The sequence below is a fragment of the Oncorhynchus kisutch genome, linkage group LG28 (assembly GCF_002021735.2).
Source record: "Oncorhynchus kisutch isolate 150728-3 linkage group LG28, Okis_V2, whole genome shotgun sequence".
Classification (NCBI taxonomy): Eukaryota; Metazoa; Chordata; class Actinopteri; order Salmoniformes; family Salmonidae; genus Oncorhynchus; species Oncorhynchus kisutch.
The window spans coordinates 25,862,574-25,888,111 of NC_034201.2; the positions used below are offsets into that span (position 1 = coordinate 25,862,574).

The window sequence follows — 25,538 nt, forward strand, 5'->3', positions numbered from 1 at the left end:
GAGTGAGGTGGTGTATCTAGGACAATATGATTCCTCATGGTTGAGCTTACACATTGTTTTATCTCAATCGAAGGTGTAGTCTCTTGAAAATGTCAGCTAACAAATTAACATCCAGAGCAAGCAGGGACTTCCCACCTCAGTGCCAATTCACCCATCCCCTTCTGAACCTACTCTCTCCTGTGGGTGATCATTAAAATGATAAATACATACAATTCCATGTGAATTCACAATGCATACAATGGTCCTATTGCGTATGGTGATCCTATTGCTTATGGTCATCCAATTGCGTATGGTGATCCTATTGCGTATGGTGGTCCTATTGCGTATGGTGGTCCTATTGCGTATGGTGGTCCTATTGCGTATGGTGGTCCTATTGCGTATGGTGGTCCTATTGCGTATGGTGGTCCTATTGCGTATGGTGGTCCTATTGCGTATGGTGGTCCTATTGCGTATGGTGGTCCTATTGCGTATGGTGGTCCTATTGCGTATGGTGGTCCTATTGCGTATGGTGGTCCTATTGCGTATGGTGGTCCTATTGCGTATTGGGGTCCTATTGCGTATTGGGGTCCTATTGCGTATAACCGCAAGGGGGTTAATGAAGTTCTATATACAGCAGTCATAGGCTGAATCTCAACACTTGGCCCCTAAGCCCTTTATCAAGTGGCCACTTGCTGTTGTGTTCAATAGTGATCACTTGAGTCCGCAAGTGGTTTGGCCAAAATAAATATTGAGACAATGCACCCTCGATGTCCCAACTGCATTCTAAATCCATCCATCTTGTGCATGACTCAATCGCTATGAAACACAGGCACTGGGCAGAGACACATACTCTGAGAAAGCAAAAACATCTCTCTAGTCCTGCACACAATATGTGCAAGTATAATGGCCGCCGGTGATTTCATCAGCTGATTTAGCTTGTTGTAACCTGCCTGCTTCTAACTATCTTCACTGAAACACAGAGATGGAATTTTAGCTAGCTAGCTTACATGCAGACCAGACTGCTTGTGCGTGTGTGTGCGCACCATCGCGCACATGTTGATATTGTCCACCCACACCAGACGCGATCAGGACAGGCATATCAAAACAAACTCTGAACCAACTATGTTAATTTGGGGACAGGTTGAAAACCATTAAACATTTACGGCAATTTAGATAGCTAGCTTGCTATTGCAAGCTAATTTGTCCTGGGATATAATCATTGGGTTGTTATTTGACATGAAATGCACAAGGTCCTCTACTTTGACAATGAATACACATATAAAAGGGTAATCGAGTTAGTTTCCAGTAATCTCTCCTCCTTCCGGCTTCTTCTTCTTCGAACTTAATATGGCGGTTGGCAACCAACTTTAAGGTGCATTACCACCACCAACTGGATTGGAGTGTGGACCTCTGTTCATCTTTCAATCACCCACGTGGGTATATGCTCCTAAAAGGAGATGGGAAAGAGGAGATGGGAAAGACAGGATTTGCAGCGTGTCAAGCGTCACAAATAGAACCAAGTTCTATTTTAGCGCCTGGCTACGCAGGTGCTCGTTGATGCGTGCGAGCAATGTGGGTGCAATGAATGAATTACATGTATGTGTACATTTATTTTGTAACGCTCACGTACATGATGCGAGGGGTGAGGTCAGCATGACATGTAAGGATGTTCGTCACTGCACTGATAAACAGAGTGTAGTTTGTCAATTATTTACAATAATTTGACAGCTTGCTGTTGAAGTTGTAGACATGTTCCCAGCAGTCAGTTTGTACTTCAGCATATTTCCAAAGCACCAATCGCTACATTGTAATGTTGGGTCAGCTAGAAGCACAGCGCAGCAGCTTAGCAGACTCAATTATACTGTCCTGACTCGTGGAAGAGCAGGCTGTTCGCTGCTGTCGCTTGCCTTTCTCTGTCATTTTTCAAACTTAATCACGATGATGTGCAGAGCGCTTAATATTCGTGGCAAATAATTTGAAAGATGCATATCTACTAACGTTACAGCACTGTTGCATTAGGTATTTGTTTAATTTTGATTTTTCGATTTATGATAATGATCTGGACCTGTTAGTGGTAGTGCACTGTGATTTTAATTTTGTGTTTGGTAAGGGATTTTTTATTAACGTTAAACATTCTAATTTAGTTTAATCATTCACACCCCTAATTGCTATGGCAATGGGCTACCCTTAAGCTGCTGCAGAGACGAATGCCAATACCTAATGTATTGTCATTTACTTTCTAATAAATGGTTAAATTAGTACATGGTGTTTCCTTTCTGAACAACATTTTGGTGGCTACAACACTACAAGCTACAACCCTATTTTGTATGTACAGTCGTGGCCAAAAGTTGAGAATGACACAAATATACATTTTCACAAAGTCTGCTGCCTCAGTTTGTATGATGGCAATTTGCATATACTCCAGAATGTTATGAAGAGTGATCAGATGAAATACAATTAATTGCAAAGTCCCTCTTTGCCATGCAAATTAACTGAATCCCAGAAAAACATTTCCACTGCATTTCAGCCCTGCCACAAACGACCAGCTGACATCATGTCAGTGATTCTCTCGTTAACACAGGTGTGAGTGTTGATGAGGACAAGGCGGGAGATCACTCGGCCATGCTGATTGAGTTCAAATAACAGACTGGAAGCTTCAAAAGGAGGGTGGTGCTTGGAATTATTGTTCTTCCTCTGTCAACCCAGGTTACCTGCAAGGAAACACGTGCCGTCATCATTGCTTTGCACAAAAAGGGCTTCACAGGTAAGGATATTGCTGCCAGTAAGATTGCACCTAAATCAGCCATTTATCAGGTCATCAAGAACTTCAAGGCAGAGCGGTTCAATTGTTGTGAAGAAGGCTTCAGGGCGCCCAAGAAAATCCAGCAAGCGCCAGGATCGTCTCCTAAAGATGATTCAGCTGCGGGACCGGGGCACCACCAGTACAGAGCTTGCTCAGGAATGGCAGTAGGCAGGTGTGAGGCAAAGACTTTTGGAGGATGGCCTAGTGTCAAGAAGGGCAGCAAAGAAGCCACTTCTCTCCAGGAAAAACATCAGGGACAGACTGATATTCTGCAAAAGGTACAGGGATTGGACTGCTGAGGACTGGGGTAAAGTCATTTTCTCTGGTGAATCCCCTTTCCGATTGTTTGGGGCATCAGGAAAAAAGCTTGTCCAGAGAAGACAAGGTGAGCGCTACCATCAGTCCTGTGTCATGCCAACAGTAAAGCATCCTGAGACCATTCATGTGTGGGGTTGCTTCTCAGCCAAGGGAGTGGGCTCACTGACAATTTTGCCTAAGAACACAGCCATGAATAAAGAATGGTACCAACACATCCTCCGAGAGCAACTTCTCCCAAACATCCAGGAACAGTTTGGTGACGAACAATGCCTTTTCCAGCATGATGGAGCACCTTGCCATTAGGCAAAAGTGATAACTAAGTGGCTCGGGGAACAAAACATTGATATTTTGGGTCCATGGCCAGGAATCTCCCCAGACCCATTGAGAACTTGTGGTCAATCCTCAAGAGGCAGGTAGACAAACAAAACCCCACAAATTCTGACAAATTCCAAGCATTGATTATGCAAGAATGGACTGCTATCAGTCAGGATGTGGCCCAGAAGTTAATTGACAGCATGCCAGGGCGGATTGCAGAGGTCTTGAAAAAGAAGGGTCAACACTGCAAATATTGACTCTTTGCATCAACTTCATGTAATTGTCAATTAAAGCCTTTGACACTTATGAAATGCTTGTAATTATACTTCAGTATTCCATAGTAACATCTGACAAAAATATCTAAAGACACTGAAGCAGCAAACTTTGTGAAAATTAATATGTGTCATTCTCAAAACTTTTGGCCACGACTGTAGACGGTCTGACACCATTTCTTTCCTATCCGTAGAGTAGAACAACTGCTGCGGCTGTCCCTTCAGGCTAGGGAACACAATCACCAGCTAATATCATTAAAAAGCTATAAAGACTTTGTCAAGAGGAGGAAGTTTTCGTAAAACATAAGACATTAATAAAGCTTCCTAAAAAGCAGCTGCTCGTTCCAGAGCAGTCCCAAAACAAGACTTGCATGCCAAACCACACTCAAATCATTATCACATTGTTACACCATGGATGGAAATGAGCTTTTTATAGCTGGCTAACTAGGACATTAAATAATAGGCACCATCTTGTCACCCAAAACAAGTAATCTGTATAAAGCCCAAAACAATCTTGACAGTGCAATAATATTAGCAACTGACAAGATGCTACTATCCTGTACCATTTGGACCAAACTTTGGTTTGCTGTGTGCGTGCCAGTACCACCATGGCGTGCCAAGCCTCCGCCTCGTGTCTCTGCTGTATTGAGATATGTGTGACGCTGCATCGTGACGCCCCTGCCCTGTCTGCCTCTCTGTACCAGCGTCTGGCAGATCAATCAGGGACAGGGAGACCAGCTTCTCACTGATATAGTGGATATCTATGGCCACAGCTCAGCATACACCACCCTCGCTGTGTCAGCCAGAAGCCCCTACATCACCTCAGCTCAACTCAGACCGGGGAACGCACACCGACAGCCACGCTAAAAGGAGACATACTCTCCACATTGTTCATGGCACAATAAAACATCAATCAGGAAGAATGCTGTCCTATTGATCCCTCATGGACTACATGTACAATCCAACCATCCCAGCAGAGATAAATAAACCTTTACGTGAGTATGTTGTGTGTGTGTGTGTGTGTGTATCTCTCACTCACCAGGCTGTCGAGGCCTCCGCCCAGCAAGTCGACAGCGCCCATCTGCATGGAGGAGACCTGGGGCACATTGACGGGGGGACCCAGGTCCAGGTTGAGCAGGTCTCCCAGCAGGTCTCCCTGGGAAGGGATGACTGACTGGGCCTGTTCAATAGGGACCGCTGGCCCTGCGCTCACAGGGCTCTCGCCTGTGTCAATGCTGAGAGGCAGGCACAGATATACAGTATGTAATTAATATTTTATTTAAGTTATATGGGGGAGCAGATCTTGGTATTTGTGTGTTGCCTATGTGTTGTGCTAGACGGAGAGGGATGTGTTGTTTGGGGGTTAGGTGAGTGTGTCTTCTGGGACTTTGGTAACTGAGTAACTTCCTGGTAACTGTGTCTCACCTGCCGTGCTGGATGGGCAGGTGCTTGCGATGGATGCCATGGCTGCCCTCCACGAAGGCGTTGGGGGGCTTGTGGTAGACGGAGGCTAGGGAGCCAATGTGGCAAATGAGCTCGTCCAGCAGGGTGGGCTCAATCAGGTCTGTCTCCTCCGAGATCAGGGGCTTTTCGGACAAGACCACCTCCTTGGCCGTTACCGGATCGGTGGACAGCAGGCGCCAGTAGATGTAACCCCTGTCACGCAGATCAGGGTTGTCGGAGTCCTAGGAGGACACAAGGGAGAAGAATCACAGTTGAGAATAGATATTGATGAGTTTAAGTTTGGGACAGTTTGAAAAAAAAGAGGGAGACGTGTTGGTGTGTGTATGTGTGTGTCTCACCTGTGTGGCCAGACTGAGGACCTGCTGCACCAGCTCCTGAGTCTCAGAGGGCTTCTTGAGGAAAAGCTTGACGATGGCTGTGAGAAGAGTGAGCTGGACCTGAAACAACACACCCCCAAGGCTGTGAATGGTCTGACCCAACCTCATACCTGCTCAAATAGTGAAAGTGGCTGCCAAACCCAGATAATAAAGGTTATTACTGTTAGGGCTGGACCAAATCAACTCCTAGCACCTATCCCTAAGGCACATGTGTAGTAGATATGAAAGGCTGACTTTAATGAAAGCAATATAGCAGAAATTACAGACAAGGACAAAGTGGAGCTATAACCATATCCAATCCAGTCTCTGCTCTAGTTTAATTTCTGTCAGGGTGTAAAAGTCCCAAACGCATCATCCAGGCAATCTGGCATTAAGATTCTCAAATGAAACCAGCAGATTTATATTAAGTGTCCTGGGGGTAGAGGTAGATTAGAAATTGGGCAGAGGACTAGGGTTGCTGACCTCAACTAACCTGGGCGCTCCGCTCTGGGACAACTGACTCGAGTGCTCTGGGACAACTTACCTGGGCGCTCCGCTCCGGGACAACTGACCAGGGCGCTCCGGGACAACTGACCTGGGCGCTCTGCTCTGGGACAACTGACCTGGGCGCTGCGCTCTGGGACAACTGACCTGAGCGCTCCGCTCTGGGACAACTGACCTCCATGGTCTGCTCTGGGACAACTGACCTGGGCGCTCCGCTCTGGGACAACTGACCTGGGCGCTCCGCTCTGGGACAACTGACCTGGGCGCTCCGCTCTGGGACAACTGACCTGGGCGCTCCGCTCTGGGACAACTGACCTGGGCGCTCCGCTCTGGGACAACTGACCTGGGCGCTCCGCTCTGGGACAACTGACCTGGGCGCTCCGCTCTGGGACAACTGACCTGGGCGCTCCGCTCTGGGACAACTGACCTGGGCGCTCCGCTCTGGGACAACTGACCTGAGCGCTCCGCTCTGGGACAACTGACCTCCATGGTCTGCTCTGGGACAACTGGCCTGGGCGCTGCGCTCTGGGACAACTGACCTGGGCGCTCCGCTCTGGGACAACTGACCTGGGCGCTCCGCTCTGGGACAACTGACCTGGGCGCTCCGCTCTGGGACAACTGACCTGGGCGCTCCGCTCTGGGACAACTGACCTGAGCGCTCCGCTCTGGGACAACTGACCTCCATGGTCTGCTCTGGGACAACTGGCCTGGGCGCTGCGCTCTGGAACAACTGACCTGGGCGCTGCGCTCTGGGACAACTGACCTGGGCGCTCCGCTCTGGGACAACTGACCTGGGCGCTGCGCTCTGGGACAACTGACCTGAGCGCTCCGCTCTGGGACAACTGACCTCCATGGTCCGCTCTGGGACAACTGACCTGGGCGGTCCGCTCTGGGACAACTGACCTGGGCGCTCCGCTCTGGGACAACTGACCTGGGCGCTCCGCTCTGGGACAACTGACCTGGGCGCTCCGCTCTGGGACAACTGACCTGGGCGCTCCGCTCTGGGACAACTGACCTGGGCGCTCCGCTCTGGGACAACTGACCTGGGCGCTCCGCTCTGGGACAACTGACCTGGGCGCTCCGCTCTGGGACAACTGACCTGGGCGCTCCGCTCTGGGACAACTGACCTGGGCGCTCCGCTCTGGGACAACTGACCTGGGCGCTCCGCTCTGGGACAACTGACCTGGGCGCTCCGCTCTGGGACAACTGACCTGGGCGCTCCGCTCTGGGACAACTGACCTGGGCGCTCCGCTCTGGGACAACTGACCTGGGCGCTCCGCTCTGGGACAACTGACCTGGGCGCTCCGCTCTGGGACAACTGACCTGGGCGCTCCGCTCTGGGACAACTGACCTGAGCGCTCCGCTCTGGGTCAACTGACCTGAGCGCTCCGCTCTGGGACAACTGACCTGAGCGCTCCGCTCTGGGACAACTGACCTGCGTGCTCTCGTCATGGAAGCCCTCCAGGAAGCTCTCCAGCAGCTCGTCGGCGTTGTCGATCCTCTCAGCGTACTCGCCCACGATCCAGATCATGGCGGCACGCGCATCCGGCTCGTCCAGAGAATCCAGGTTCTCACACAGCGTGGCGATGATGCTTTCATACCTGAGCAGAGAGAGAAAGTATAAAGGGTCAGGGTATAAACTAGTGTCTGTCTGGGGCTATACAAAGGTATTGTATAGACACAGACAGTGGCAGTATAGCCCCTACTGAAAAACAAAAGACAAGAATGAGGAAAAAAATTCTCGAACTTCATTGATTATTATTGGGGATGGAGGGAAAAGGACACCTACTTGTTGGGGTATTTGCGGAAGATGTCCCTGATGACCACGATGGCCTCCTGCACCACATAGTTGACCTTGGTCTGGATGAGGTCTAGCAGGGTGCTAACACAGCGCTCAGCAGATTGCTAAAAAGGAGACAACAGGAACAGAGTCAACACTGACCCAAAACTGTTTTTTTCACAGTGGCCAAAGTACCTCGTTTAAACTCCTTCAAACAACTTTATAGGACTGGATGGCACTTTTTTGGAACAGCTATAAAATCTGAAGTTCAGATAGACATTAATCAGAGATCCTCTGTGTGTCCGTCTATGATGGTGTCTCAGATTCCAACCTCCACTTTGATGGCACAGCGCCCGATGGCCCTCACTGCCTTACGCACAAAGTCAACGTCTACCTCGGTGGCATACTCCTTCAGCTCAGCCAACACCTGGGAAGAGAGCAGGGTATATGAGTGAAAAACATCACACACACACGGTGGGAGGACATGCAAACATCTTGACACTAAGAAAATGGGTTGAGGAGATAAGGTTGAGGTTAGTAAAATTGTGGACACACACAAGTGTAAGCTACCCAAGGCCAGTCAAAGAAGCTACCAAAGCCTCCCTCAGAGATGGTGTTTATCCAGGGAGTGTCTCTCTGTTGGACTGTAATGGCAAATTTACAGCAAGATTGTCCGAGCCTGCCTTAGCTGTCAGCGTGATTGACAGCTATCTCGGCTCTTCACAGCGAAGGAAGTGAGCACATCCGCTATTTAAAACGTGTGTTCATTAAGGCATCGTCTGACAGGAGCCGCTAAGAGCACCAGATAAGACTGATTAGGAGTGAAGCATTGGGATATGAAAGTTTCTGTTGAAATTAGTCTTCAATATAGAGGTGCGGCTGAACAGATGGATCCAAGTCGGGGTTAGAGTATGCTATGCTTTCTGAGGGCCATGTTGTTATGTTAACAAAATGTTATATTTCTGGGGGGCAATACCATTATTATAAGTCAAACATATGTAACAGTATAACTTTAGACCGTCCCCTCGCCCATACCCGGGCGCGAACCAGGGACCCTCTGCACACATCAACAACAGTCACCCACGAAGCATCGTTGCCCATCGCTCCACAAAAGCCGCGGCTCTTGCAGAGCAAGGGGAACTACTACTTCAAGGTCTCAGAGCAAGTGACGTCACCGATTGAAACGTTATTTAGCGCGCACCACCGCTAACTAAGCTAGCCGTTTCACATCCGTTACACATACAGAGTACTAAGCTAGCTTCACCAAAATGGTACAATGATAGTTTTCTGTGTAGAGTGACTAAGTATATAATGATGTACAGTAAATCATCAGAAATTAACACCCTAATACACTGAGTGAACAAAATATTAGGAACACCTGCTCTTTCCATGACTGACTGACCAGGTGAAAATAGGTGAAAGCTATGATCCCTTATTGATGTCACTTTAAATCGACTTCAATCAGTGTAGATGAAGGGAGGAAATAAGGATTTTTAAGCTTTGAGACAATTGAGACATGGATTGTGTATGTGTGCCATTCAGAGGGTGAATGGCCAAGAAAATATTTAAGTGCCTTTGAACGGTAGTAGCATGCACATTTTGACAGATGGAATTGCATGACTTTCACCAAATTTCCATGACCAACAACTGGTGGCATCCCTATTTACGTATAGAAAATGGTGGTATCGACACAGGGAGGCTGCTCTCTGATCCCATGTACCATCTCCTGTCATTGAGCAAGGCACTCAAACCCCCACAAAGTAGAACCCCTGCTAGGCAACTGTATGAAACACATGTGGTCAGCCCTCAGTGTGTAGAGCTACTGGGTGTTCAGGCTCTTGATCAAGCCCTTTAATAAGGTCTGGTTGAGCAGTTCATTTCTAAACTGTGATTTGTTAGAGGGGGACAGGAATAAAAACTTGCACAACCATTAGTTCTCCTGGAGGATGGTTGACCACCCTGAATGTAAAACATTGCAACATTACAAATAAGTTTTATGCCTTTTGAAATAATTTGCTCATTCAATATATCAAAGATCAAATTAATATTGTAGGCTACAAATCTTTTTATTCAGCTGAAGCAAGCATAAACATTTCCAGAAAATGTACCTTTTCTAGTTTAGTCATAATTATCTTAACTACATTAGAGTTGTTTAATTTGCAGGCTGACTTATCTATTGTGTTACAATGTCCCATACATTGGATGCTCAAATCAATTGGAAGTATCTATAAAACAAGTTTTGAAGCAACATACCCCAAAAGAAAGGTTGCATCTAATGTTTATTCCTAAAAATAATGTTCACGATTCACAAATTATTATTTTGATTAAACCAAATCCCAACTAATTTAACTAGGCAAGTCAGTTAAGAACAAATTCTTGAGGGCCTAGGAACTGCCTGTTCAGGGGCAGAACGACAGCGCGGGGGTTTGAACTTGCAACCTTCCGGTTACTAGTCCAACTCTCTAACCACTAGGCTACCCTGCCACGATATAAATCATTCAAAAAAGTAAATAAACTTCGTATGACCTTATTCGCAAGTGTCGGTGGAAAGTTTTTTGGGACATGACGAAAACATTAATACATGCTAAAAATAGCTTAACAGTTAACTAGAGGGTACAATATATATTTTGAATTGGCTACCTCGTTAATTTTATAGGCCTACCTGCTTATGCAATGTCTGACTGTCTCTCTGTCCTTGAGCAACGGCCCACTCGTCTTGCACTATGCAGGTGCACTAGTGACATTCCGATCCGGGCTATGTGCTATATGCTGATTCTATTTGATTGATAAAATATTTAACTGTGCCTAAATAAATTACATTAACAGAAAATATTCAGAATTTCCATGACTGCCACAACATTTCAGATTTTATGACTTTCCAAAACTTTTCCAGGCCTAGAAAACACCATTTAAAAATCCCATGCTTTCATGAAAATACGAACCCTGGTAGGTGCCAGGCACACTGGTTTGAGTGTGTCAAGAACTGCAACGCTTTTGTTTTTTTTACGCTCAACAGTTTCCCCCGAGTATCAAGAATGGTCCACCATCCAAAGGACATCCAGCCAATTTGACACAACTGTGGGAAGCACTGGCATCAACATTGGCCAGCATCCCTGTGGAACGCAAGACACCTTGTAGAGTCAATGCCCTGACAAACTGAGGCTGTTCTGAGAGCATAAGGGGGTGAAACTCAATGTTAGGAAGGTGTTCCTAATGTTTTGTACACTCAGTGTAGAGTTCTATTGACTGAGGTATAGGGTTCCATGAATGGTACCTGAGCTATGTTGGCCTGGGAGGCCAGGCGAATCATGATGTCCAGTTTCTCCAGTTTGACGTAGATGGGGTCGTTGTACTTGACAAAGAACACCTTGATCTCCTGCTTAAGGATCTCAGGCCTAAAGAGTAGAGATGACATGTATTATAGGAACAGAACATCTATCTATCCATCTGGTCCTGATCTGAACCCACAGAGCTGAGAGAGGGGAAGGATACATAGAAAGAGACATTCTGTCATCTAGTGGCTAGGAAGTGAGGATGGCACCAAACTAAAACATGGTGCCAAAACATTGTAACTAAACAGTCTAATCTAACATCAAACATTCCACATCACTGAGGGATTCATTTAGAAAGGGCTAAAAACAAGGGATAATTAACTAGATTCAGCTGCGGGATTATATTTTCTTGAGTGGATGGTCAGGAGGCCAGAACATAATTACAAATCCTTTCTAGACTGCAAATTGACTGCAAGAAGCCCAAACAGATATAATATTTGACTAAAACATAATAATTTCAAACCTTGCTTACATTTGTATATGATCACATATAGTATATATATCTTTGTTATGGGTGGGAATACTTTTGAACAAATTTCCAAAACTAAAATCACAGATCTGATTTGCTGGTGTTTTTAGTCTTTTATGTCCAACATTTTTTTTTAAATACACTGAACAAAAATAGAAAAACGCAATATGCAACTATTTCTAAGATTTTACTGAGTTACAGTTCATCTAAGGAAATCAGTAGGCCCTAATCTATGGACTTCACGAGACTGGGAATACAGATATGCTTCTGTTGTTCACAGATACCTTTAAAAAAAAGTTGGGGGCGTGGATCAGAAAACCTGTCATGCAGCGTGACATCTCTGAATACATAAGATTTGATCAGGCTGTTGATTGTGGCCTGTGTAATGTTGTCCCACTCCTCTTCAATGGCTGTGTGAAGTTGCTGGATATTGGTGGGAACCGATCCAGAGCATCCCAAACATGCTCAATGGGTGACATGTCTGGTAAATATTCAGGCCATGGAAGAACGGACATTTTCGGCTACCAGGAATTGTGTACAGATCCTTCTGACATGGGGCTGTGTATTATCATGCTGAAACATGAGGTGATGGCAACGGATGAATGGGCCTCAAGATCTCATCACGGTATCTCGGTGGATTCAAATTGCCATCGATAAAATGCAATTGTGTTCCTTGTCCGTAGCTTATGCCTGCCCATACCATAACCCCACCGCCACCATGGGGCACTCTGTTCACAATGTTGACATCAGCAAACAAAATCTGCTTGACTCTGTTCCAGCCCTGATCCCTTAGAGGCTAGTCTAGGCTACATAATGATTTTCAAATTGGTAGGGCTATGTTTCTCTCTTGTCCATAGAAATACTCAGATATCAGTTATATTAGCCTAAATATTAAAAATGTATAATATAGCCATATCAAGTGTAGACTATTGTTATTTAATCTTGATCATCTGGGTAAGCACATTTCCAACCTTCTTCCATTAGGCTACTTTTCGACATAAATAAGTGACTGGATTTCACTTAGTATCTATAGTATAGCCTGCCTTACTGTGAATCAGAAGAAAAAAAACGATGGCTGGGAAAGAAATCATGTTTGTCATCTGCCTGTTTGGCAGTTCTTCGGTTTCAGGACGAATGATAAAGGTGAGCAAGCAGACCTGACCGAAGTCACTTGCAGAATACGCAAAAAGATTATCAGGGCAAAGGATGGATAAATGACAAACCTCTGTCAACATTTACAAGTCCATCATCCTCCTGAGTTTGCTACTCTGGGGCAGAAAAGGTGAACATGCTGATGTTCCTTGGCAGAAACCTTTAGGTAGGCCTAAGACATGGTAAAAAAAACAATTAGACTAAATGGTTCCTCATTTAGGTTATTTCCATACTTTTTTTGTATGCCTATATTTAGGATTTGTACAGTTAGACAAAAGGCATATCCTAATAGGCCTATTATATTTTAGCCTATGCCAATGTTAAAAACAAATTAAGTGTAATAAAGAATATTATAAATAATCATTTGTTTTGAATATTTCTAATTTTTACATTTCGATAGGCAAAAGGCCTAAGGATAATAGGCCTATTAATTTTTAACCTAAGTCAATGTTCATTCAGGTATTAGAAAGAATGTTATAGGCTAAATAATTATTTGATTTATTTGATTATTTTAGACTTTTATATAAATTCACAATTTGTAAGCTATTCAAACTAAATTGAGGCCCACACCGACTCATCATTTATTTTTTGTTTCTGCTTATTGAACGTGCTGATGTGGGAGCTTATGCCCGATTGCCCGTAGCACAATTCAAGGACATTAATAAAGGCTGACAATATTAGTTTGTAACTTGTAAAAGCAACATTTAGCCTACTGTAACTTTTATTGAAGTAGGCTGTAGCCCTATTATTGGCTATTTGGTTTGCAAGTAGCAAGTTTCCAACAGCACAATTTATTTTGCCTACACTTTGGTCAACTTCCTATTCGATTAGTTTATATTGCAATTGTTTGTTCTCTCTCTCATTATTACTATACTATGTTTTTATATAGGCTATTCGCAAACAACTTTCTGAGATGGAACTCCGTTACGCCTAAAGATTCATTTGATAGTTGATAATGAAATAGTGTGCAATAAATAAGGCCAACAAGTCACATTCTATTTGAATGGGGATTGGGGAGAAAAAGTGAAATTATGATATTAAAACAATAAGCCAGACAACGGAGTGAGTGTCCATTGCAAAATGCCTATGATCACCCGACATTAGAGAGGGGGAAAAAAACATGTTAGGCCCTATCTCACATTTTGCGCTGCTTTGGTGCTCGCTGCTCTTTCTACAATCTACATTGTTCTCTTGCATTATGTTAACAGTCTAACTACAACATATGTATTGAAAATGTAGGCTCTGGAGTACCTTAAATTACATTTTAGGCAGAAACGCTAACTCAGCTCCATCCTTCATCATAACCAAACCCTTTGATAATGCCAACCACTTTATAAACTTGTTTGTTAACAAGATGAGCAAATTTAGGGAATCTTATGGGTCAGAAAGTGATGTTCATATGATAAGGAAGATATACAAAACATTGCAGAGAGCATATCCAACTGACAATCTCTTAGAAATTTTTTTTTACGATTAAAAAGAACTGATGTTGGCACAAGATGGAGGGAAAGTTGGAGCATAACTAATTAAATTACAGTTAACAAAAATTGACGCTAACGTGTAGAATTTACTATACAAGAGACATTTACTAATTCTACAGCACAAAGGCAGAGTCATGTCTTAAGTGTAAAACTAATAATGACTCAATAATCCATGCTTTCTGGAAATGCTAAAAAGTCCAGATGTTGTAAGCAGAGCTAGAAAGTCCAGATGTTGTAAGCAGAGCTAGAAAGTCCAGATGTTTTAGGGAGAGCTAGAAAGTCCAGATGTTGTAGGCAGCGCTAGAAAGTCTAGATGTTGTAGGCAGCGCTAGAAAGCCCAGATGTTGTAGGCAGCGCTAGAAAGCCCAGATGTTGTAGGCAGCGCTAGAAAGCCCAGATGTTGTAAGCAGAGCTAGAAAGTCCAGATGTTGTAAGCAGAGCTAGAAAGTCCAGATGTTGTAGGCAGCGCTAGAAAGCCCAGATGTTGTAGGCAGCGCTAGAAAGCCCAGATGTTGTAGGCAGCGCTAGAAAGCCCAGATGTTGTAGGCAGCGCTAGAAAGCCCAGATGATGTAGGCAGCGCTAGAAAGCCCAGATGATGTAGGCAGCGCTAGAAAGCCCAGATGATGTAGGCAGCGCTAGAAAGCCCAGATGTTGTAGGCAGTGCTAGAAAATCCAGATGTTGTAGGCAGAGCTAGAGAGTCCAGATGTTGTAAGCAGAGCTAGAGAGTTGGCTGTCAGAAGTATTACTTTTAATCTGTGTCTGCATATTTAAAGTATAATGAGCTTCCACTGACCTTGAATAAAGCATGTGTGTCTATGTATACTGATGACTCAGCAGAGTACAGGCCGGCTGAAACAGTAAAATAAATAACTGACACCCTTAACATAGCGCTCCAGTCAGTTTTAGAATGGGTAACTAGAAATAGGCTGGTGCTAAATATAAAAGAAAACTCAAAGCATAATATTTTGGGAAAATCACTTGCTCAACCCTAAACCTCATCTGAATCCATTATTGAATATGTGCCTATTGAGCAAGTTGAAGAGACTAAACTTCTGGGTGTCACCCTAGATAGCCTGCTGTCATGGTCAAAACATATAGACTCAATGGTTACTAAAATGGGAAGAGGTCTGTCCATGATAAGGCATTGCTCTACTTTCTTGATATCTCAGTCAACCAGACAGGTCCTATAGGCCTTGGTTTCGTCTCACCTGGACTACTGTCCAGTTGTGTGGTCAGGTGGGGCAAAGAAGGACATAGACAAATTGCAGTTGGTCCAAAACAGAGCAGCACGTATTGCACTTAAATCTTAAATGTACGCGGAGGGCTAATGTCAATGACATGCATGTCATTCTCTTCTGGCTCAAAGTTGAAGAGAGATTGTCTGCATCACTATTGGTCTTTGTGCGAGGTGTTGATGTTTTGAAGGTACCAAGCTGTCTGTTCAAGCAGTTGGCACATAGCTTGGACAACTCATCTGTATCACACAAGACATGCAACCAGAGGTCTCTTCACAGTCCTCAGGTCCAGAACAGAGGCTGGGAAACACATAGTATTAAATAGAGCCATGACTAAATGGAACTCTCTGCAACCCCAGGTAACTCAAGCTAGCAATAAAAACAGATTTTTAAAAAATAGATAAAAGAACATGGCAAGACAGGGATTGTGAAGAGACAGACATTTCTATGCATTTTGTATTGTATTTGCATTGCATTATGTATGTTATACGTGGTTGGGATAAGACTGTGACGTGGTTGCCTCATCTGGCTATCTTAAGATGAATGCATTAGCTGTGGGTTGTTCTGGATGGGAGCACCTTCTGAATGGCTAAATTGTGATGTAAATGTAGTGCTATGTATGTATATTATGTATTTGATTTGTTGTGTTGTTTCCTGTTTGGACCCCAGGAAGAGTAACCGTTGCCTCGGTAGCAGCTAATTGGGGATCCTAATAAATACTAAATATGGCAAATAGGGAATGGGCCATTGGGCATGTCGCCCTGCCATGTGCTCTCTGCACTGTTGTGTGCTGCCAGACTCCGGCGGTGCAGTGAAGTTCAAATATGCTACAACATCGTTTGGATATCACGATGTCGTCACCATAGACGATGGCTGTCAAACATTGTCGATAGACGATGCAATCGTAAAATCGCCCAGCCCTACAATAAAGTATTTATCAGCAAGTGGCCCCTAACCTTTTCTGGACGATGAGGTTGATATTCCTGAGGGCCACATACTGGACCTCTGGCTCCCCAGAGAGAAGGGTGACCAGCGGGGGGGACAGCTTCTTCAGCAGGCTGTTGTAGTAGTCCAACTCCTTGGGTAGCAGTTCCAAGAACTTCATCAGCACCTTGACAGCCGACAGCACCACCGCCGAGTTGGCGTGGGAGAGACGGGGCGTGACCCGCTCGCAGATGCTGGGAGAGAAAGAGGAGGACAGACATGTTTATTACAAAGTCATTAAAAGTTGACAACATCAAAATAGGTGAATGTATGCACAAACGCAGCAGCTGGTAAAGTTTTAGTCCGCAGGAATTATTGTGGAGATTTATCACAACACCCAGCAACTAACATTCAAAAGTTCTCACATAAAAATTAATCAAACTTGGATGTGTATTGCAAATATGTTTCTCTGACAACTAAGTCAGCATTAAGTTTAGTTTCTATGAAAAAAATAGAAAATCCTAAAAGTCTTCAGAATGATAACTGAACGTACCTCTGGGCCTCGCGCTCGTCTTTGGGGTTGTAGTTGGACAGGCAGTCCAGGATGAAGATCTGGCCCCACTCTGTGCACTCATTGAGGGCTGTCAGCAGCTTGTTGATGTTCTGTGGGTTGAGGTCCAGCAGGTTGCTGTTGGGGTGGGACTCACTAATCTCAGACAGAGCTGCCACCGCGTTGGCCACCACCTGGAGGTTCAGACACAGTGGCCAGTGATTAGGAAAACATGATGTACTCTGTCTTGTCTTGTCTAGCATGGTAGAGCAAAGCCTTTCATAGGGGAAAAAGTTTGAATCATGACTAACTCTGTTGAAACAGGTCTTGGAAAAACACCCTTACAGGCTGTTTTTAAATTACCCCAGGCCCCAGAAGGACGTGTATAAGTTTTTAAAAAGTCTGAAAATGTACATAGTCTTGGCTGTGCCTAGGGTCCTAGTGCCAGCCAAACCTACCATGGGGTTGGAGTCGGCAATGAGATCCCTGAGGGAGTCCAGGAAACCCTGGTCCTCCACCATCTGGGCGTTGATGTCGTGGAGCTTTGCCACGCACACTGCTGCTGTCTTTCTTACGTATGGGTCCTCGTCCTTCAGACACTTTCTCAGCGGCTCACACAGGTACTCTGTAATCTTGTCCACGCGGATGCAGCCCATGGTGCGCACAGCCAGGGCACGGATCAGGGGGTTAGGGTCCTCACAGTCCTGAGGGAGAGAGAGGTAAGATATCTATGGGTAGGGAAGTGCAGTATTGTAAGGGCTAGGCTGTGTAATTTGTTAAAAGCCAATGTACGTGGAAAACCATGTATAAAAAAATAAAAGGCCTTGCCTTGACAAAGCTGTTGACAGCCATGATGGCCATGTCGGGCTGGCTCTTGGCGTAGTTCATCAGGTACAGGTAGACCAGCTTTTTCAGCTCCAGGTTGTCAGTCTGCATGCAGTTCACCACATCTGGGAAGAGAGAGCTAAAGAACAGAGGGATAGGACATCACCAATGTTTTCTCATCACTATAACGCACAATATTTTTGACAGGGAGGCAATTATAACTCTACATATCAAGTCAGAACATGTTTCATTAAAATATTTTGATCTCTCTTTAATAATAGAGATTATCAGAGATAACTTGCTAACTATAGCCAAGTAGGCAGTCTCTTTTACATTAAAGTAAAAGTAATTGCTGAACAATTTTTGGAGAGCAGAAGTCATTAGGCAATGTCAGTGGGATGTATAGGTCAACACACAGAACTGTCAAAGTATGCAATCAGGTGTACTGTACCTGACATCCTTGCCCACAGTCATAGCTGCAATGACCTTCTTCACTGCCTCCTTCCTCTTCTCTTTCTTCTCATTGTTCAGCTCTGCCTTCAGCTCAAAGATCTCCCCTGTAACAGGATACATGCAACGTTAGTGACAGTCCAGTGTGAAAACAGAATAATGCTCTCATCCAGCAACACTGGTTGAGCTGTCAGTTCAGTTGTCAATTTTATCATGAACAGTTCAGCCTTTAGTGGTAATTTCATACATTCTGTGTTTGTGAGGAAAGGAGAGTAGGAGACAATATATTTCCCTCAAGAGTTATGTTGCACTGTTTAATATTATCCACACCAACCTAATGATAGTTGTGCACTCTTGATCAAGGGGGTGATGTGTCATGGAAGAAGACAATACCAAGAATCGTTTTAAGACTCACCTTTTTTATTTGTTGTAAAATATTTTGAGTCAGTCATTGTAGATGTTCTTCAAATCTGTTACAGGGAAATATCCAGCATTAGAGGACAGGACACATAACAGGCCTAAGTAATGTAGTGGTAAAAAAAAAATTACAACTAAAACGTTGTTTGTTTTTTACTCAAACCACCTGCGGACTGGACCCCTACGCGTGTTCGACGTGACACCCCTGGCCCAGAGGCTACGACGACACATTGGTAATAATTACAGTTATATATAATCTTGGCTTCTAAATATGTTTTATACAGTTGAATGAGACATTACAACCAAAGCACAAATATTACAGCATTCAATGACAGACAACAGCTGGACGTCACGACAGCAGCAATCAGCATCACTTTCACCGGCTAACGTTAACTACCTATCTAGTTAGGAAGGCAGTTTACTGCCTTTTATAATACAGAGAAAAAACAGGTTGGTCAATAGACTAGCTATTATAAATTCAACAAGCTTAAACTAACAACAGAGCCAAGTTGACCCCATTATTTTAACACCAGTGGAGAAGGGGAAATATCTGTCATTCTAGACTATATCATTAGCTGGCTATGGATGTGAGGCCTCGGTACTTTCAGATAGGTAGTTAGCATTAACGTAAAGCCCATTGAATTGAATTAACGTAAAAAAGCTCAATTATAAATGGAAAGGTACAGACTTGTTTTTAGGTAATTTCAATAAGAAAATAGGTCGCTAGGGTGAGTGACGTTATTCCACAATTTGAAAGGTTTTTCCTCCTTGATTACAGCAAAGGGATAGCTAGCCGTGGAAAGACTGCACTCCCGAAAAAAACAAAATGAGTGAAAGGCGTCGGAGACAGAAAGGCGTAACACCGGAGTTCATTTCCACCGGAAATAGCCGGACTATCTTTACAGAGGGGAAAGGAGTAGTTCAAAGAAACACGAAAACCAGCTTGTAACGTTTGAATTAAATACATGAGGGTAGCTAGGTATGCGTCTTTGATTAGTCTGTCCTATTTTCATCCGTGGAAATTGATGTAGCTAGCTATTTATATTTGTTGAACTTGTGCAGTATTAAGTGGTACTACTAAGCAAGCTAACTAACTTAACTCGCAGTCTCTTTTAGCCAACTTGGCTAGCTATTTAGGTAATTGATCCTTTTGCCAAACGTGTTTGAAGTCACCAGCCATGGCAGAACGTGGTGCACATTTGACAGCTGCAGCTGCAGATGACAGACCGTCAATATTCGAGGTCTTGGCACAGGACTCCCTGATGGGTGCAGTCAGACCCGCCTTGCGACACGCAGTGAAGGTTCGACATTTTCTCACCCATGTCATTTTTGCTACATCTACAGACACCTGGTGTGTATTTATTACGCCGAGTCTGTTGCATAACTTTTCGTTTTGCAACAGAATCAGTTTACTCCAAACGGTAAACTTTTCGCAACTAACGTGTTTCTATTGGACACATTCAGGTAGGTCCTTCCCCGTTTCCTTCTTAACTGTTTCCAAAGTAATACGTAATAAATACACTCCAGGGAGAAACTATATAAACCATGTTTATCCAACAACGGTTGATTATTTGAAACGGCTGGAACAAAATCCTGCACACATGCTCATATTTGTGCAGGAGAACGTTGGCCCATCAAGGTATCCGTCTAAACTACATAAATAGCATTATGATGTTGGATCACTTGATGTGTTAAATAGTTTGTATTCAACCTTGTATGGCCTTCTTAAAATGTGGTGTCCATATACTGACTTTGCTGTGTGATTCAAGTTTGATATAATGCAAGTTCCTTCTCTCAACTATTACCTCAGGTTCTGGCTGAGTCTAACCCCTCTCGCTACGGATTCGTCTGGCGGAGATTTGACGAGATTCACGGTGTTCTCGATGTATTGCTTCAGCACCATTTTCTGTCACGGACTAGCGCCTCATTCTCTGAGAACTTTTACAGCCTAAAGCGCGTGGCTGCTTCTGGTCGCGAGCGGCCAGCTCACCATGGTCTGCGTGGGAAACACCACTGGTGCTCGCTGATCCTGCTTGCCCTCGTTCCTTACTTGAGGGCCAAGCTGGAACAGGTACTGGCCAAGCAGAGGGATGAGGACGATTTTTCCATCCGCCTGCCACAGACGCCCTTGCAAAGGATGTACAGGGCCTTCCTGGCAGCCTACCCCTATGTCAGCGTGGGCTGGGACAGCTGGGTGTTCTGCCAGCAGCTGTTGTATGTGTTTGGCCGAGCCAAGACCCACTCACCATTTCTGTGGCTGGCAGGTGTCAGGCTGGCTCACCTCACAGGACATGACATCACAAATATGGACCTCAAACCAGCCTCGCCTTCCAGGACCATCGGCTCAAGGTAAGAATGAAATTGCTATATCCTGTCTCAAGGGACCCTGAGTTCAAAGAGTTTAACTTCTTATGGCTAACGGGATCGATATGACAGCCAGTGAAAGTGCAGGGTGCCAAATTCAAAACAGAAATCATAATTAAAATTCCTTAAACATAGAAGGATTTTACACCATTTTAAAGAAACTTAATCTGAGTATAGCGCTCAGACAACAAAACAAGCCATACAGCTATCCGCCATGTTGTGGAGTCAACAGAAGTCAGAAATAGCATTATAAATATTCACTTGCCTTTGATCTTCATCAGAATGCACTCCCAGGAATCCCAGTTCCACAATAAATGTTGGATTTGTTCGATAAAGTCCATTTATGTCCAAATACCTCCTTTTTGTTTGCACGTTTATTACACAATCCAAACTCACGAGGCGCAGGAAAGTCCAGGCGAAAGTTCAGACTAAATGTTATATTACAGTTCGTAGAAACATGTCAAACGAAGTATAGCATCAATCTTTATGATGTTTTTACCATAAATCTTCAATAATGTTTCAACCGGAGAATTCCTTTGTCTGTAGAAATGCGATGGAACACAGCGAACTCTCACGTGAGTGCGCGTGATCAGCTCATGGCACTCTGGCAGACACCTGACTCAATCAGCTCTCATTCCCCCCCTCCTTCATAGTAGAAGCCTCAAACAAGGTTCTAAAGACTATTGACATCTAGTGGAAGCCTTAGGGAGTGCAATATGACCCCATAGACACTGTATATTCGATAGGCAATGACTTGAAAAACTACAAACCTCAGATTTCCCACTTCCTGGTTGGATTTTTTTATCAGGTTTTTGCCTGCCATATGAGTTCTGTTATACTCGCATACACCATTCAAACAGTTTTAGAAACTTCTGAGTGTTTTCTATCCAAATCTAATACTAATAATATGCATATATTAGCAACTGGGCCTGAGTAGCAGGCAGTTTACTCTGGGTACCTTATTCATCCAAGCTACTCAATACTGCCCCCAGCCATAAGAAATGTAATCACTTTTAAAAGCATTTAGCCTATAAGCATACTTCCCTCTAAGTTGTTATTTCTTCCCAGTGTTGGAGAGAGGCTGCGGAGGCTGACGTCGACAGTGGTGGGGGGTGTGGCTCTGTCCCTCTCCACTAGTCTTTCCTTGGGAGTGTTTTTCCTGCAGTTCCTCGAGTGGTGGTACTCCTCAGAGAACCAGAACACCATCAAGACCCTGACCTCCCTCCCCACACCACCCCCTCCCATCCACCTCCAGAACCAAGAACCACTGACCAGACACAGCAAAGCATGTCCACTCTGCTGCAAGATCCGCACCAATGATACCGTCCTCTCCACCTCTGGGTTTGTCTTCTGTTACCGCTGTATTTATGTCTACATCAAAGCCAACCAGAGGTGTCCGATGACTGGGTACCCCACTGAACTTCAGCATCTCATCAAGATTTACTCACCAGAGAGCTAGAGAGAATCTTATTTCCATTCCAATGAAGGACTTGGACAATCATGTCACAATGACAATTTATACTGTAATTGATTTGTTAGTTGACTATATCCCTTTTGACCACTTGTAAATAATTTAAAGCACTAACATATCCCTAGCCGTCATAATAGTTTAAATGCCCAGTGCAGATATTTTTCTCAATATCAACTCCCTTTTTTCTATATTTACAACTTAGGTCAGCTATGCTGGCCTATGGAGTCCCTTGGGAAACCCAACTACTGAAACATCCAATGATGGGAATTATCAATAAATTATGTGGGCTCCCGAAAGGACTGATCTCTCTAATATATAAACAACTTTTGGAAAGCTCATTCTGAGCTAGCCATTAAAGTATAGTCCACAGATCGAATGGAATCTGAACTATGCTTTAACTGGCACAGAATATGAAAAAATATTACATTGGCATCCTGTAATCTTAACCATCAATTTATACATTTTAATTTTGTTCACACACTATTTAACACCAACTGTTCATGTGTCCCCTAAATCAGGTAGATGCATTTCTTCATATGATGTGGGAGTTAAATGTTTTTGGGGGAAAGTTACAATTAATTTTTAAGTGCATGAATTTAAATATTCAATGCTTTCCATCTATGTTAATGATTATAGCTCCTTGAATCTCTCAGAGAAGATTACTGCGGGCAGGCAGAACCAAAAATAAGCCCAATGTGTAAAGTGTTGGTCCCATGGTTCATGAGCTGAAACAAATGATCCCAGAAATGTTTCATATGCACAAAAAGCTTATTTCTCTCAAATTTGGTGCACACATTTGTTTATATCCCTGTTAGTGAGCGTTTCTCCTTTGCCAAGATAATCCATCTACCTGATCGGTGTGGTATATCAAGTTGATAAAACAGCATAACATTTACACAGGTGTATCTTGTGTAGGGGACATTAAAAGGCCACTCTAAAATGTACAGTTTTGCAACACAAAACAATGCCACAGATGTCTGAAGTTTTGAGGGAACGTGCAATTGGCGTGCTGACTGCAAAAATGTCCACCAGAGCTGTTGCCAGAGAATTGAATGTTCATTTCTCTACCATAAACTGCATCCAACATAATTTTGGAGAGTTTGGCAGTGCATCCAATAGGCTTGGGCTATACAGGGGTATTTGGAAATAGCCACGGGATGGTTTTTCACTATTGCCAATAACGTTGACACTATTTTAGGTTGTTCAATAAATGTTAATATTTGTAACTACTTTAAGTAAATACTTGCAGTCAACTTGTAAAATAATGTGACAGGTGAAATTAACACGATCTGCTTTATTTCCTAATTGTTTTTTGCTTCGAGTGATCACGGACATGCAACTATAGTTTTCCAACACAGAAAATACATTAGTGCAACACATTTGGCAGAAAATATATTCATTTTCATTAGATGACAACAGAAGTACAAAGCTATTTGTCTGGCAGCCACAAGTAAATTAGCTTACAATGAAAAAGCAAGGTCTTTTTTGAAAAGATGATGCATGGCCATCATATTTCCAATGTTTAATCATAGAAAGAATGTAGCCAGCTACATTTCCTAATGTTTTGCTTCAAGTTCATCTTGCATTTTACCTGAGAAAAGTAGGCTAGCTACACCGAGAAAAGTAGCTGCATATTGTCAGAGTACCGTCTGTTGATTGAATGCCCATTCCTGAATTCTCATCCGAGTGGAGAAGTGCAACTGAAGCACAAAATGAGTCTGATGCAGAAATTACAATAAGAAGCATTTTAGATCTGCGTTTACAAAACGAAGTAAGAGACTTCGTATGCATTTTATATTTTTTCTGCGTTAACGTGACCCCTAAGTTTAACTTGCTAGTTATCTAAGTAAATGACTCTAAGGTGACGGGGCATCATATTGTGTAAACTTTGTCGTGCTTTATCAGTCAAATTCCTTTGGATGAGTTATCGGTACATCTGCCACTGCTATCTTTTGATTTCCTTGTGTTTTCGTCCCTTCTGCTCCTCCCCAATCTTCTTCGAGCACAGCAGGCAGGCCCGTTGCCCTAGCGAATCCAGACTCGACACAGGTTGTAGGCATGCTGCTTCAGAGCCAGTACCTTTCTTCCTTCAGACAAGTATGCCTCAAAACTGTTATTTTTCACAATGTCTCGTTCACATTCGCTTGTAAATGTCCAAACTCACCAAAAATGTAATTATGTAGCTCCTAATGATATATGTATAACTTTATGAGCTGGATTGCCTGACTTTGCAATTAGTTAATTTTCATTTGCACTTTTTAGCATATTTAACTAGCAGCATACACATTTTACAAGATAAACATCTAACCACTTGTCCATTGTTGAAGCAAGACCTACTGGCAGCTTTGTCAAAATAAAAACACCCAGTTAGTCTCCTCCCCATTGCTACTACAAAGACTTTGTGATAAACTACAAGAAATAGTGGGTTGGAGCGTTGTCCTTCCTGTAGTAAGATTAAAGTAACTTGATTAGCTAGGTAATCTCCATGTGTGCTTGGGGTGTTCTATTGGCTATCATTTGAGACAATTCATCACTTGACAAATTAGTGCAATGATTAAACAGCTGTAAATGTTGTTTAATTTAACAACCAGGAGTGGACAATCACAATCCCTATTGTAACAATTTTAAGGAGAATGTAGCCCATCACACAGATTATCCATTATATTGACCAGATACTCAAGTGGCCTCTATGAAAATAAATGTCTTCAAAAATGGAAGGCAGTCGGGAGGAGTCAAGATCAGGTGGGACCATTCTAGCCAATGAGAGAGCAGATACGTGTGAACAACTGTATAAAGTGTCATGTCATGTGCCCTACTTCAATTAGCCACCCTTTGCCTTGATGACAGCTTTGCACACTCTTGGCATTCTCTCAACCAGCTTCACTTGGAATGCGTTTCCCACAGTCTTGAAGGAGTACCCACATATGCTGAGCATTTGTTGGCTGCTTTTCCTTCACCCTGCGGTCCGACTCATCCCAAATCATCTCAATTTGGTTGAGGTCCATCACTGCAGCACTCTATCACTCTCCTTCTTGGTCAAATAGCCCTTACACAGCCTTGAGGTGTGTTTTGGGT

The 25,538-nt window shown here is 43.7% G+C and overlaps 2 protein-coding genes across 6 annotated transcripts in view; one reads left to right on the forward strand and one right to left on the reverse strand.

Moving 5' to 3' along the window:
- The window catches only part of LOC109873239 (AP-2 complex subunit beta-like), an 81,483-nt gene extending 62,016 nt beyond the window's left edge, over nt 1–19,467 (reverse strand). Inside the window, exons 1-14 of one of the 4 annotated variants that reach the window (XM_020464859.2) lie at nt 19,317–19,467; nt 18,627–18,681; nt 18,213–18,318; nt 17,765–17,900; nt 17,395–17,640; nt 16,940–17,130; nt 16,419–16,640; nt 11,066–11,186; nt 8,123–8,218; nt 7,801–7,916; nt 7,447–7,612; nt 5,490–5,588; nt 5,113–5,372; nt 4,727–4,922 (exon numbers count right to left, since the gene is read on the reverse strand). In XM_020464859.2, coding sequence (XP_020320448.1) covers nt 4,727–4,922; nt 5,113–5,372; nt 5,490–5,588; nt 7,447–7,612; nt 7,801–7,916; nt 8,123–8,218; nt 11,066–11,186; nt 16,419–16,640; nt 16,940–17,130; nt 17,395–17,640; nt 17,765–17,900; nt 18,213–18,318; nt 18,627–18,663 — 1,992 coding nt within the window. In that variant the 5' untranslated portion in view covers nt 18,664–18,681; nt 19,317–19,467. Of the gene's footprint in view, nt 1–4,726; nt 4,923–5,112; nt 5,373–5,489; nt 5,589–7,446; nt 7,613–7,800; nt 7,917–8,122; nt 8,219–11,065; nt 11,187–16,418; nt 16,641–16,939; nt 17,131–17,394; nt 17,641–17,764; nt 17,901–18,212; nt 18,319–18,626; nt 18,682–18,794; nt 19,063–19,316 lie in introns of those variants that run through there. The other 3 variants (XM_020464862.2, XM_020464861.2, XR_004205931.1) reach the window with 3 other exon arrangements.
- On the forward strand, nt 19,091–25,177 carry pex12 (peroxisomal biogenesis factor 12). 2 transcript variants are annotated; one of them, XM_020464863.2, is made up of 4 exons: nt 19,091–19,607; nt 19,745–19,929; nt 20,439–20,977; nt 22,061–25,177. In XM_020464863.2, exons 2-4 carry the CDS (start codon nt 19,807–19,809, stop codon nt 22,449–22,451), a joined length of 1,053 nt encoding a protein of 350 aa, XP_020320452.1. In that variant the 5' UTR covers nt 19,091–19,607; nt 19,745–19,806; the 3' UTR covers nt 22,452–25,177. The 2 variants fall into 2 exon arrangements, with proteins under 2 accessions (XP_020320452.1, XP_020320453.1); XM_020464864.2 differs by having other exon boundaries at nt 19,454–19,607; nt 19,735–19,929.
- Nucleotides 25,178–25,538: the final 361 nt, after the last annotated feature.

Bases quoted from the DNA above. Each gene is read 5' to 3' on its own strand.
- pex12 (XM_020464863.2), top strand. From the start codon at position 19,807: ATGGCAGAACGTGGTGCACATTTGACAGCTGCAGCTGCAGATGACAGA. The intron at 19,930-20,438 runs GTTCGACATTTT...CTATTACCTCAG, and splicing joins CCTTGCGACACGCAGTGAAG to GTTCTGGCTGAGTCTAACCC. The intron at 20,978-22,060 runs GTAAGAATGAAA...ATTTCTTCCCAG, and splicing joins TCCAGGACCATCGGCTCAAG to TGTTGGAGAGAGGCTGCGGA.